Source organism: Trichechus manatus, unplaced genomic scaffold (assembly GCF_000243295.1).
Source record: "Trichechus manatus latirostris isolate Lorelei unplaced genomic scaffold, TriManLat1.0 scaffold00136, whole genome shotgun sequence".
In the NCBI taxonomy this organism is placed as follows: domain Eukaryota; kingdom Metazoa; phylum Chordata; class Mammalia; order Sirenia; family Trichechidae; genus Trichechus; species Trichechus manatus.
Window position 1 is genome coordinate 1686799 of NW_004444072.1, and position 13978 is coordinate 1700776.

At 41.2% G+C, this 13978-nt stretch overlaps 1 protein-coding gene across 1 annotated transcript in view; it reads right to left on the minus strand.

Moving 5' to 3' along the window:
• Window positions 1-13978, minus strand: part of RFTN1 (raftlin, lipid raft linker 1) — a 246757-nt gene that overhangs the window by 139324 nt on the left and 93455 nt on the right. Inside the window, exon 3 of the mRNA XM_012558099.2 lies at window positions 6957-7143. Coding sequence (XP_012413553.1) covers window positions 6957-7143 — 187 coding nt within the window. The remainder of the gene's footprint in view (window positions 1-6956; window positions 7144-13978) is intronic.

Here is a 13978-nt window from a genome sequence, read left to right on the forward strand (position 1 = left end):
TTTTCTTTTGCTCGTTTTAGTCAAAAATATTTGAGCTTTCCTCCTCTGACAGGTTTCCACCTCGCACAGGTTCCAGCTTTGGCAGGTCTTACTGTATGTATCTTCCACCTTCCACAAGGGGTTTAGAATTCAGCCCCTGTGTGAGCTGAAGCTCCTGTGTGCCACACCCCGTCACCCTAGACCTAACCAGACCTTGCAGAGCGGCCCAAAGGCACGTGATCAACGTCTGCGGAGTTCACCAATGTCCCGGTCCCCTGTATCATGCAAGGCATTACCCCAGTGGGCCAGGACCCAAATGGCTTCAACCCCTTAGTGATGAAAAACACATCAATGACACCCTGAACTAGCTTTATGTGTGAACGACACCAATTCAATAGCCGCAAAATGGCAAAGGACAATGCATTTTTGTACTTACAACTATGAAACGACCTAGAATTAAACCCACACTCAGGAACCGTCAAAACTGACATTTTAATAACGGACTTCTCTTAAGCCATCAAGTTTTGAGATTTTTGGCAACTTATTCTAAGGAAAACTGCCTGAAGAAAAAGGACAGCCTAAATATACTTAGAATTCAAAGTGAATGCAACTGTATTGTCTGCTAAAAATCATTAAGTGTTCCAAAGAAACAGTTGAGAGAAGGAAGCACAAACTCGTTTTCTGCTTGGTGTTTCATATTTGGCTCTTCATTCTTGAGGGGTTTTCAGAGTTAACTGGCTTTGACTAAATTCAAGACACTTGGAATCAAGAACCATTTTAAGTTACATTTGTGGTTCAGCCTGATGTCTTAACATGAAATGGCATTATCAGAATTTTCAAAAGAAAAGATCAGCAATTTTTCACAGATTTAACAGAAATTTGTCAAAATGGTTGAGGCTTCTGAGGAATGTTACTGCACTGAGCTTTTGGAATGACTCATTTACAAATAATGCAGTTAGACTGTCAAAGATGCTCACAAATTACCTAAACTCCCCTAGAAAACATTTCATGGTAAGACTTGAACAAACTCTTCCCTCCTCATGTGTATTACTCTTGCATTTACCCGAAAGAAATCAGGCCCAAATTAAAAGCTCCTTCCACTCAAGAAACATTTCGTTGGCCTTCTTTCCAGCAGAAATTGACTTTTTCTTTTTCCAAACTCCTTTGGCCTTATTTTCTCAATGGTTGTTAAGTACTGTCACGGATTGAATTGTGTCCCCCCAAAAATGTGTGTATCAACTTGGCTAGGTCACGATTCTCAGTATTGTATGGTTGCATAATCTGATGTGATTTCCTTATGTCTTGTAAACTCTATCACTATGATGAGGTTATATGTGATTTCCTTATGTGTTGTAAATTCAATCCCTATGATCTAATAAGACGGATTAGTGGCAGTTATACTGATGAGGTTTACAAGATTGGATAGTGTCTTAAGCCAATCTCTTTTGAGATATAAAAGACAGAAGCGAGCAGAGACACATGGGAACCTCATACCACCAAGAAAGCAGTGCCAGGAGCAGAGCGTGTCCTTTGGACCTGAGGTTCCTGCACAGAGAAGCTCCCAGACCAAGGAAACACGATGCATCACAAGGACCTTTCTCCAGAGCCAACAGAAAGAGAAAGCCTTCCCCTGGAGCTGATGCCTTGAATTTAGACTTGTAGCCTACTGGACTGAGAGAATAAATCTCTCTTTGTTAAAGCCATCCACTTGTGGCATTTCTGTTAGAGCAGCACTAGATGACTGAGACAACTACCATCAAGTCGGTTTCAATTTATAGCGACCCTATGTACAACAGAACGAAACACTGCCAGGTCCTGCACTATCTTCAAAATTATTGCTATGTTTGAGCCCATTATTGCAGCCACTGTGGCAATCCAACTTGTTGAGGGTCTTCCTCTTTTTCGCTGACCATCTACTTTACCAAGCGTGATGTCCTTCTCCAGGGACTAGTCCCTCCTGATAACATGTCCAAAGTATGTGAGACGAAGTCTTGCCATCCTCACTTCTAAGGAACATTATGGCTACACTTCTTCCAGGACAGATTTGTTTGTTCTTCTGCAAGTCCATGGTATATTCAATATTCTTCATTAACACCATAATTCAAAGGCATCAATTCTTCTTCGTTCTTCTTTATTCATTGTCCAGTTTTCGCATGCGTATGAGGTGAATGAAAATATCATGGCTTGGGTCAGGCGTACCTTAATACTCAAAGTGACATCTTTGCTTTTTAACACTTTAAAGAGGTCTTTTGCAGCAGATTTGCCCAATGCAATCTCAGACTGTAGGTACCTGGAAGGCAGGCTCCATATTCAATTAAGCCTCACACTTACTCCCTCTAGTCCCATCAAGCAGAGCTCCTAGCACAATACCTTACACACAGTATAAGCTCAACAAGTATTTGTAGATGAAGGAATGTATGAATTAATTAATGAATAAGTGAATGCAGGCTTGTATAGTTCTTTTATTTATTTTTTTTCCTGGTCATGCTGTAGACCCTGGTGGCCAAATATTTGCTAAAAAACTTTATAGTTACCTTTCAAGTACATTAAAGATTGAGACTCAAGTTAAAGTAGTCATTCCTTGGAGACTCTTGCTAGTGAACTTGCTTTGGACTGACAGTAATCCAGAAAGTTTATTTATCCTACATCTGTTTCCACCACTTGTCTGTCAGTTTGTCATACTGTGGTGGCTTGTGTGTTGCTGTGATGCTGGAAGGTATGCCTCTGGTATTTCAAATATCAGCAGGGTCAGCCATGGTGGACAGGTTTCAGCGGACCTTTCAGACTAAGACAGACTAGGAAGAAGGACGCAGAGGTATACTTCTGAAAAAACCAGCCAATGAAAACCTTATGAATAGCAGCGGAACAGTGCCTAATATAGTGCCAGAAGATGAGCCCCGCAGGTTGGAAGGCATTCAAAATACAACTAAGAGTTGCCTCCTCAAAGTAGAGTCAACCTTAATGACGTCGATGGAGTAAAGCTTTTGGGACCTTCATTTGTGGATATAGCACAACTCAAAATGAGAAGAAAACAGAAGTACATCATGCTTGGTAGAGTGGAGGGTGAGCGAAAGAGAGGAAGACCCCCAACGAGATGGACTGATACAGTGGCTGCAACAATGGGTTCAAACATAACAATGATCGTGAGGATGATGCAGGACCAGGCAGTATTTCCTTCTGTTGTACAAAGGGTCACTATGAGTCGGAACCACCTTGACAGTACCTAACAACATCTCTTTCAATGTGGTCTACTTGAAAAATATTAACCAGGCATTTACTCCCTTTTTGAGAGTTAAGTCATTTCATTTAACAGCATCTACTGCTGTCAGAAAACTGGTAGACTTTGTGAAAAAAATCATTTTAACGGTCCTTATTAACAATTAATCACATAAAGTTTCCTTTGTTTTGTTTTTGGGACCTAAACTCCCTACTGATACAGAAAATGTTCTGTAGTGCCCTTTGTTGTTTTGTGGTGTGAAGTCTTTTCTTCATGATGGGAAAACATATGGTCACTGCATTTGCTAGCAGAGAATATACTTGGTACTTTAAAGTTATATTTTATAATAACCTTCCTTCCCACTACCCTCACCACTCCTCCCACCCGAGTATTATTGCGGATGGAAGTGAGGAAAATTCTCTTCGTCATTTTTGTTTTATTCTACACGGTAATTTACCAAGCATTTGCTGTTTTCTTAAAAAAAAAAAAAAAAAAGCACGTCCAATGACCCAGCTCAAAAGCTATCAAAGGAATTTCCTTCTCTGTATCTGCTTATCAAAGAGCTGGAATGTCCATCAGAGTCATCCAGGCGACTGCCTGACTCTGGACTAGACTGAACTCAAACCCAGGGAGACTGACATCTTCCCTTTCTTGAAAACCCTCCAAGGCGGTGGGTCACAACCTCACACCACTGTTTCATCTGAATAGTTTTATTCATTTTCCTCTTCCAGAAAGTAAGTTGCTATGTACATGCTCTGCCCTCAGTAGATGTAAAAAACCCCCACTTAGCACCCCAACTCCATTGCTGGCATGTAATGGACTATTCCCAGAAGCAGAGTTTCCTATTCCTCAAGAGAGGCTTCCTTGCCCACCTCACCCCATCAGATACATGTAGCATTGAAACAGGCCCCGGAAATCATTTAGTCCCAGCCCTTCCTTGCATCCACTAGAAAACAAAGGCCCAGAAAAACCCACTGGTGTGTAACCCCACACTACAGCACTTACTAGAAGCCAACTGTAGCCCAGAACGCAGGTCCCTAGCTAGAAACCTTACGTTCTTCTGGTGTTATGTTGTCTCGCCTTCTCTCGTCTCAAAACTCTCCCTAGGAGTCGAATGGCAATTCCTAATAATGCTGTGGAGTATCAGGCATGGAGTCACATAGGAAATGTCAGATCGTCTACACTCCTGCTACTCAAAGTGTGGGCCAACCAGCAGTGTCAGCATCACCTGGGAATGTGTTAGAAATGCAGCGTCTCAGGGCCCACCCCAGACTACTGAGTAAGACTCTGCACTCTAATAATACTCCAGAAGATTCACTGGCACATTAAAGTTTGAAAAATGCTGCTCCATAGCGGGAGGGGTGAGGCAAAGCTTCACATTTAGAGTCAAGCTCATTTATAATGTGATGACTTCATGCCAAGTCCTGTGCTAACATCACCTCCTATAGGGGAATTACACTGAAGGGCACTCCTGTAACCTGACCAAAGTGAACCTGCCTCCTCTGAACACCAAGGACAACAGAATAATCCAAGGACTAGAAACACCGGTGCCTGAAGGCGCGTGGTAAGTCAGTTTTATGTTTCCTTTCTGAAATTTTGATTTATTTGAAGACCTAAAAAAAAAACCTGCTGCCGTCAAGTTGATTCCAACTCATAGCGACCCTACAGGACAGAGTAGAACTGCCCCCATAGGGTTTCCAAGGAGCACCTGATGGATTTGAACTGCCAACCTTTTGGTTAGCAGCCATAGCTCTTAACCACTACGCCACCAGGGTTTCCACTGAGTGGTAAAATGGAGGTAAGGTAGAGTAAAGAAATTACCACCTCATCTAAGATCAAAGATGACCACTTCCACTTTTTCTTCCACAAAGCGGCTGTCCATAAGAATCCTGGGTGCAGGAACATAGCAGGTGCTGCATGTCAGGGTTCAGACTGCAAGCTAGGGGGTCAGCCTGCATAGGAGCAAGTCGGAGCTCTGCTGCTGTGTGACCTTGACAAATACCTGATTGTTTCCTCACCTTTAAAATGGGAATAATACCAGTAGCTATTTCATGGGCTGATTATGAGGATAAAATGATCTTTACAAAGCCTGGCACACACTAAGTGCTCAATAATTGTGAGTTATAATCATTATGTACATCCCATGTGTTGGTATAACTTAAGACCACCATGGCCCCTAGAATAATTTCCTCTTGTGATTAACCCAGATATTGATCCAAAGAAAATGATATAAATAAACCAATATGCATCAAAGGCAGACATTTAAGAAGTCTCACTCTAAAAGAAACATGGTAATTTTGCACTTAGAGACATCCACCACGTTTCACTTCAAATCCTAATGCATGCTGATGTAGACCTCGAGCTCCAGAGCTTGATCAGCCATGAAGAAACAAAGAACTCTGCCTGCCAGAAAGAGAAGCCTGCCTTAGTCACACAACCTCACATCTCACAGTCGTCCCTCCAGAGCACATTAGCTGCATGCTACACCCATCCCCAAAGCAACTTTGAAAAAGACAGTATGAGGATCAGCTGCTCTGAACTCTCCCGCTTGCTCTCTTTTTCAAATACGTTACGTGTTGTCATTCCCTCCATGATAGTTGACCAAAGGACAAATCTGATTTCCTTTCCCAAATTTCATTTCAATTTTTATTTTTATGAAAGCAGCAAAAACATATTGTGCTTTCTCTTCCACCTCTCATTTTTCAATCATTTAAAATTAATATCAGCCCTTTTGAGAGATGAATCCCCACCTCTCTTTTCCTAATTTTTTTTTCCAGTTGCTATCAAATCCATTCTGACTCAGGATGACCCCATGTGTGTCAGAGTAGAACTGTGCTCCATAGGGTTTTCAATGGCTGATTTTTCTGGAAGTAGATCACCAAGCCTTTCTTCTGAGCCTCCTCTGTGTGGACTTGAAATACAAGAGTAAGCATTCAATATATTATTCAGTAGTAATACTATTCAATAAATATAAGAGTAAACATCCAAACTGGCAAGCCAAAGTGAAAAAATACCGGAAGCCTTGAAAATCAAATCAAGACCAAACCAATTATCGCACTTGATTCAGATTTTTTTTTTTTTTCCTCACAAGTGATTGACAGGCTTATGGTGGGTTCAAAATTTTTAAGTATTCTTAGAGTTTGGGGGAAGACATTATGTTTGCAGATGAAAACAAAAAACAAACAAACAAACAAAAAAAAGTCCAAACCCATTGCCATCGAGTCGCTTCTGACTCACAGCAATCCTACAGGACAGAGTCGAGCTGCCCCACAGGGTTTCCAAGGCTACAGTCTTTAGGGAAGCAGGCTACCACATCTTTCTTGGAGGAATGGCTGGTAGGTTTGAACCACTGACCTACCGCTTAACCACTGTGCCACAAGGGCTCCTTAAGTTTGTATATAGCCTTAAGAAAGATTAATGTGCTTTCTGGCCACGCTTTTCAGATTAACAGCATTATACTTTTACTAGCTGCATCATTCTGACAGTACACCTCTTCAGAGGAGACACTTTTCTAGCTGAATTAATCCAATAAATTAAAGGAGAGAAAGGATGTAAAATGGGACTCTCTACTTACGCAGTCAGGCTTGGCACTTGGTTTTCCTTGTAGGATTCTATGAAATTCCTCTCTGGTTGTCTAGCTTTTTTCCTTACCTGTCAGAGGGCAGAGGCCCTGGGAACAGTGTGCAATTTTAATGGGCCACCTGTTCAACACCCACTAGCCACAGCGTTATGGCAACCGTCCTCTGCACAGATGTCTTACCTTTCGGTTTTCTTGACCAGGATGGCCCTGAAAATGCGCTCGAGGGGCGTCTTCTCCCGCTCGTGGGTCGGCTGCACGAACGGATGCAGGGCCGCCAGCGAGAAGCCCTGCTGGTAGAGCTCCAGGAGCTGGGCGGGCAGGTCCCGCAGGGAAGCCAGCCTCACTGCCGAGGACCTCGGGAGCTCCGCTGGGAGGGGAGAGAGGAGAGGCTCAGCAGAGTCCCACAAGAACCACCCACTACCCACCCAAGCAAGTCTTCTCTCCTTGCCCGAGGGGAGGATCCTCTAGCTCACTCCTTGCTAAAAACTGAGTTTGTTCCCCTTTTAACTACTGTCCTCAATTTATAAGCGGGCTGGTCATTTTCTCACACATCCAAAAGCATTTATCATTGGGGTCTTAAATCCAGAGTCAGTCTTCTCAGAGACCATAAGGGAAAAGCCAGTTCCACCCGAAGGCAAGAAGGAAAAAGGGAGGGAAGCACGGAGGGAGGGAGTAAGTACAGGAGGAAGGAAAAAGAAAAGAAAAAAGACTACATGCAAATATAAAATTGTAGGTGGCAAAAAACAGCATAAACAAAGACAAAAGAAAAACTAGAACAAAATTTCTGTGACATTAAAGAAACGGGTAATTTCCTTAATTTGCAAAAGAAACCGCTAAAAAAAGGAAAATGAGCGAAGTATATGAACAGGCAATTGCCTAAAAAACATTTAACAGGCTAATCAATATTTGAAAAGACACTCAAATTAACTAAATATTAGAACTATACATATCAAAACTATACATATCAAAAATAAGTAAATATTTTTCACCTATCAAATTATTTTAAAATTTGTATTTTAAATTTACTTATTTTTGAGAAAGACAGACAAGGTTCAAAAGTGAAACAGTACAAAAGTACAATACAGTGAGGTCTCCACCTCAGCCCTATCCTCTGCCTCCAGATTACTTCCATAGAGGTAATCAATAGTATTCAGTTTTTGTATACATATTAAAACCAAACCCACGGCCGCTAAGTCGATTCCGACACAGCGACCCTGTAGGACAGAGCAGAACTGCCCCATAGGGTTTCCAAGGCTGTAATCTTTATTGAAGTAGACTGTCACATCTTTGTCCCACTGAGTGGCTGGTGGGTTTGAACCGCCAACCTTTCAATTAGCAGCCAAGCGCTTTAACCACTGTGTCACCAGGGCTCCCTGTATACATATTAACAATCTCTAAATTCATACACGAGTAAATAGGTCTATATTAACCCTCACCCTGGTTTTACACAAATGGTAGAATAACATTACACACCTGGCTTTTTACCAATTAACAGCACACTTTTATTAGTGACCTTTCCGTGTAAGGACACAGAGCTCTTCCTCATTCTTTTTTTTTTTTTTTAACACAGATGCACAGTATCCCCGTTGCGTGATGTATCATAGATTATTCAAATGTTTGCTTTTATGAGTAATGCTGTGAGGAAAAATATAGCTCCTACATGACTTAATGTGTGTGCACATGTAATATATCCAAAAAATAAATCTCTAGGTGTGGAGTTGTTGGGTTAAAGATATAAGCATTTCTAACTTTTTCAGGAATTGCCAGATTTCCTGCATAGAAGTAGTACAGATTGCCCTCTCATTGGTGATTTATAAGAGCATTTCTTTTCCTATGTTCTAGCAAAAAAATGTGTTACCAAACTTTTAGATCTTGGCTCAGTCTCATAGGTGAAAAAAATTACCTCTGTGAAGTTGTAATTTGTATTTCTCTCATTATATAATTCATGTTTTCTCTTTTTGAACATTTCATGTTTAAACGCTTTCTGTATGTCCTTTTCTGTGAACTGTTCATAACCTTTGGCTACTTTTTTATTGGGTTATCGATCCTTTTTTCTTTACACATTAGGAAATTTAGCTCCTATTTGTGATACCAGTTGCAAATATCTTTCCCCAATTGGTTGTTTTCTTTTGACTCTGCAGAAGGTGGCTTTTGCCATGAAATTTTTTTTATGAAGCTGAATTTACCAATCTTCTATAGCTTTTGAGTTTTATGTCACAGTAGGAAGACCTGAGATTATAAAACCATTCTCCTGTTATTTCTTGTAATACACACTTCATTTTCTGTATATAAGCCCTTGATCCATTTGGAATTTATCTGGTATAAAGCATGCAATATGAATTCAAAACACTCCCCCAGATTTATCCATTTTTCATTGGTTTGAAGTGCTACCTTTATCATACACTATATTCCTGAATATATTTATGACTGTGATCCATTAATCTATCTACTTGTGTATCAGTACAACACTACTTTAGTTTCATATTACATTTTAATATCAGACTATTTCCTGGTCAGATATTAAAAATAGGAATATCTCCCTGTTTATTTTCTGAATCTTCCTGTATATTCTTGTTTGTTTGTTTTTCCAAACGGTTTTTAAAATCAGCTTGTTGAGTCGCTCCCCCCCAAAAAATCATGTTCATATTTTTATTGGATCATGTTCAAGTTATAGCTTAATTGAGGGGAATGGAGATATTCACAATGTTGTGAGTTTCTTTCCAAGAAGGTGGTATGACTCTCCATTTATTTAAGCTTTCTTTTGGGTCCCTCAGGAGCATATGAAAGTTTTATCAAGCTTAATCCCATTATTGTTATTAGAAGAGTAGTTTTTTTTTTTTTTTTATTGCTTTTATGGTATCCATTGTGGGCAAGGATGTTGAAGAAATAGGCATGGCCCTCAGGGTTGGCAGGAGTGACCCTTTCTCGAGGGCAAGGTGGTGTTTGCCTTCAAGCCTAAAAATGCCCATACCCTTCATCCAGCAGCCCCACTGCTGGGTATTACTCCTATGTCTGGACTCACAAATGCTTTTCAAGATATATGGACAAAGATATTCACTACAGAGTTGTCTGTAATATCAAAAACCTTAAACCAAAGAATTCTTCATTGGAGGACTAGTTAAACACTGGGTACCCTAATGATGAAATCCTATGAACTATTAAGAAGATTAAAGTAAATCTCTTATGTGCTGATACAGAAACATGTCTAAGATACATTAATCATTGCCATCGAGTTGATTCCAACTCATAGTGACCCAAAAGGACAGAATAGAACTGCCCCATATGGTTTCCCACTGCGCCACCAGGGCTCCTTTAAGATACATTACTAAATTAAAAATCCAGGTACTTAGCAGTGTTTATTGTATAATCACCCTTGTGTAAAAAGAAAAAAAACTGGGATGGAAGACATCAATAAAAATATTTTTTTCTGGAAAAAAATCACAAGAATGACAAAATTGGAGAAAGGAACTGCAAGGGGTAGAAAGATAGTTTTTACTCTATTTTGTATTTTTAGTACTATTATCATTTGAGTAGTGGATTTATGGGATATTTTAATTTTATTTTTTATATGTAAAAACAATATGGTATTATTTAAATTGTTAATGTATTTTAAAAAATACAGTGTTATTTAAAAAATAACTTAAAAAATAAAATGTAGGGGCACTTAAGAATTTCACGCAACATCAGCTACTGTCATTCTCATTTCCACTCATCACACAAGAATTTACAAGAAAAAAAAATCTGTAGTGATGATTCACTGTAAACAAGCGTCCAGCATCCTGGAGAAAACCTCCATTAATAACAGTGACAAATACAAGACTGGCCAGGAAAGCAGAGAAGGACACCATCTTTCCCTGGAAGGGTGCACCCTGGATACACTGCTGGATGCAAATTCTAAAGGCGATGCTGGTAAAGCACGAGAGCCCCTTCACCTTCCTTGTGCCTGGAAACTGTCTCAGAAGTGTCTCAGAAGCAGCAACTTAGACCCAGGTAAGAGGGACCCTGCCCTGGACCCTACACTGTAGAAGAGGGGTCCTCAGAGTGTGGTCCCCAGTTCAGGAGCAGGAGCATCACCTAGGATCTTGTTAGAAATGCAGAATCTCGGCCCCATCCCAGACCTGCTGAATCAGAATCTGGGGCGAGGCCCGGAGATGCATGTTCTCACGCCCCCCAGGTGGTGCTGATGCTAAGAACCACTGCTCTGGACGGTGTCCCTTGGTCTCTCTCTCCAGCCACTCTCCCCTCCACTGGCACGGAAACTGTGGACCTAAGGGTTGGTGCCCACCTGTGACCTATGCCTCAACCTCCAGACCTCATTCCACATAGCCGAGACCCTGGAACTCCCCTACTCAAACAGGCCCACCATGGGGGCCTACACAGGCTTTTCCCCCGTCTGTACTGAGGATTCCCCCTATGAGCACACCCCCCAGCCCAAAGCAGGGCTGAAACTAGGGTGAGGTGAGTGCCTCACTCACCTCTTGTGCAAAATTTAAGGGAACACCAAAAACTCAGTAAACAAGATAAATAATATTGTAATGCAATATGTCAAAAAATTAAAATTTATGCAAAAAATCCATGATAAACCAAATATCAAAATTTTAAATCCAGGCAGGATCAGTATTACTTATTCTCCTTTTGCCTCAAGCTCCAATATGGCTCAGCCTCGAACTGTTACTGAACCTATTTTTATTCAAAATGCTGCCTTGCTTGTCTCACCCCATTCCTGGCCCAGGCACAAGACCTCTGTTTATACTCTCCTCCCAGACCCTGCGAACGTTAGGAGAGGGTCTGTACGTAGGTTGTGCAAGGGAACTTGGCAGATCTCTGCTGTCAAGAGGTTACGAAGCTACTGAACCAAAATGGTGTAACCACAGGTGTCACAGACACTGTTTGTTTTTTTTAACTGAATGGACTTTTGGTGGGAGTGTAAACCTTTCTGAAGGGCCATTTCACCATACTGGTCAAAGCTAAAAATGCTATGCACCACTAAAATGCCCTCTTCTTTGCTGAAACTATACACACACACACACACACACACACACACACACACACATATAAAGAACATCTGGGAGTCATCAAGTATCAGCCTTCAAACTCAGCCAGTCTCTACAGCTCGGTCTACTGTGAACTTTCATGAGTTTCAAACTCTCATTGCTGTAATAACATAAACCTTTACTAAGACTTTGATAATTTATATAAATGTAGGAGATATTAGTTTCCTCTTATGCATAACGCTATAATAAAAAATAAAAGCAGTCAACGTGTTTAGAAGACTTAGGATTCTAATACCAGCTATGCTCTTCACTAGCTGTAAAGTCTAGGCATGTAAACACTCAGTTTCCTTGTATGAAATGGAGAAAACAACATCTGTCCAACATTATAGAGTGGTCGTCAGAATAAAAAGGGGCCCTGGTAGCGCAACAGTTAAGCACTTGGCTGCTAACCAAAAGGTTGGAGGTTCAAACCCACCAGCGACTCTGGGGAATAAAGACCTGGCGATCAGCTTCCGTAAAGGTTACAGCCAAGAAAACCCTATGGAGCAGTTCTACTCTGTCACATGGGGTCACTATGAGTTGGAATAGATTAACAGCACCCAACAACAATTTGGGTGTAAATGATACAGCTCAGTACGCTCACACCCAGTAGCAGTGGTAGTGGTGGGTGCAGAGTTGGGTCAGGGGGACTGGTTGACTGGGAATGGTGATGACATTATGGGGCTGAGGGCCAACAAATCAATCTCCAACCCCACCCACACCCCTTAACCTCCATGCAGAAAACATGGATCCCAGATCAGCGCACTAAAAGTATCAGTCAATCAACCACTTTATAGTTAAATGCTTCCTAAATAAAAAATAATATCTTTTAAATTTTAATCTTAAAATCTAGAGATGCATCGCCTGTCGAAACTCAGCAATTTTACGGCTTTAATTTTTGGTATGCATGCTGTCAAAGTAAGTTTAGGTTCATGGTTAAAAAACAAATAAAAATGAATCTCAGCAATCTTATCACAATAATAAAAAGCTCCTACTGTAAATATGATTTGAGGCCTTAATTTCATGTTTCTATTTGAACTTTAACCTTAAAAAAAAAAAAGTTCTTGTAAAGTGACCTACACTCCAATGTTATTGCTGGAGAAATAATCAAAGGAATGGCTTATCTGTTTGGCTGGACATACCAATTGTCATCTCTTGGTCTGTTTCTCACCCCACCCACAGGAGTGATCTCTCCACTATTTTTGTTTTGTAATATTCGCCTGATTTCATTTACAAATTATGTTATTCTGGGGAAGTCATACAACTCCCTCCCCATCTCTTGGGTCCTTTGTTTATAAAATGAAGACTCTAGATGGGTAATTCTGAAAGGAGACTCCAATTTTAAATGCAATAATTAGTACCAGCTTCTGTGTAAGCAGATGATGCTGTATTATCCATAAATGTTTTTAATGTGAACTGAAAGAGTTCCCCCAAACCAGAGCTGAAGCAGAAATAAGGAACAACCACACGTGCAGGTGGGTGGGAAGATGGACAGATGGACGGAGAGATGGAAGAGACAGAAAAACAATCCACCACCAGTATGGCAGCATAGAATCCCTGCTGTCCGAGGGTCCCAGCCTTCCGCCTGCCCGGGCGCTGGTGGGGATTCTCAGCATCTCCTGGGACAGAGGGGGTTTTCCAGGGGAGTTCTGGGGAAGAGATGCTGGCACAGTGGTGAGAGAGTAAATGGGGGTGTGTTAAGAAGTATTGCTGGGGACGATGGGTCACCTTCATCCTAGAGGAGAGCTACAAGGAAAATGGCTCGAGTTATTTTGAAATTACTCTGGCTTCCTGGGCTTTTACTCAGACCCCACTCCATGACTTGAACCACCTAAGCCATGTCATCATAAGTTAAAATTCCTAATTATAACTATTCCTATTCTGTCATGAGGGGCACTATGAGGCGTCCTGGCCACTGTGACTCTCCAGTGTGAGAAAATGACAGCCTGGGTGGCCACACCTCCATGTGAAGATCACACTTGTCTCTCTGCTTTCTAATCTGTCATACTCCATGGTTTTTAATCTACAGTTACCAGGCTGCAAGCTCTGTCCAAGTTCTAAGTCCCCCGTGCTCCCATACTGCCGTGTCTTCATCACACATCAGGACTTTGTCCCTCTGGAATGCAAACGCCAGTTCTCTGGGTGATTTCCCAGACCTTCTGCAGATCC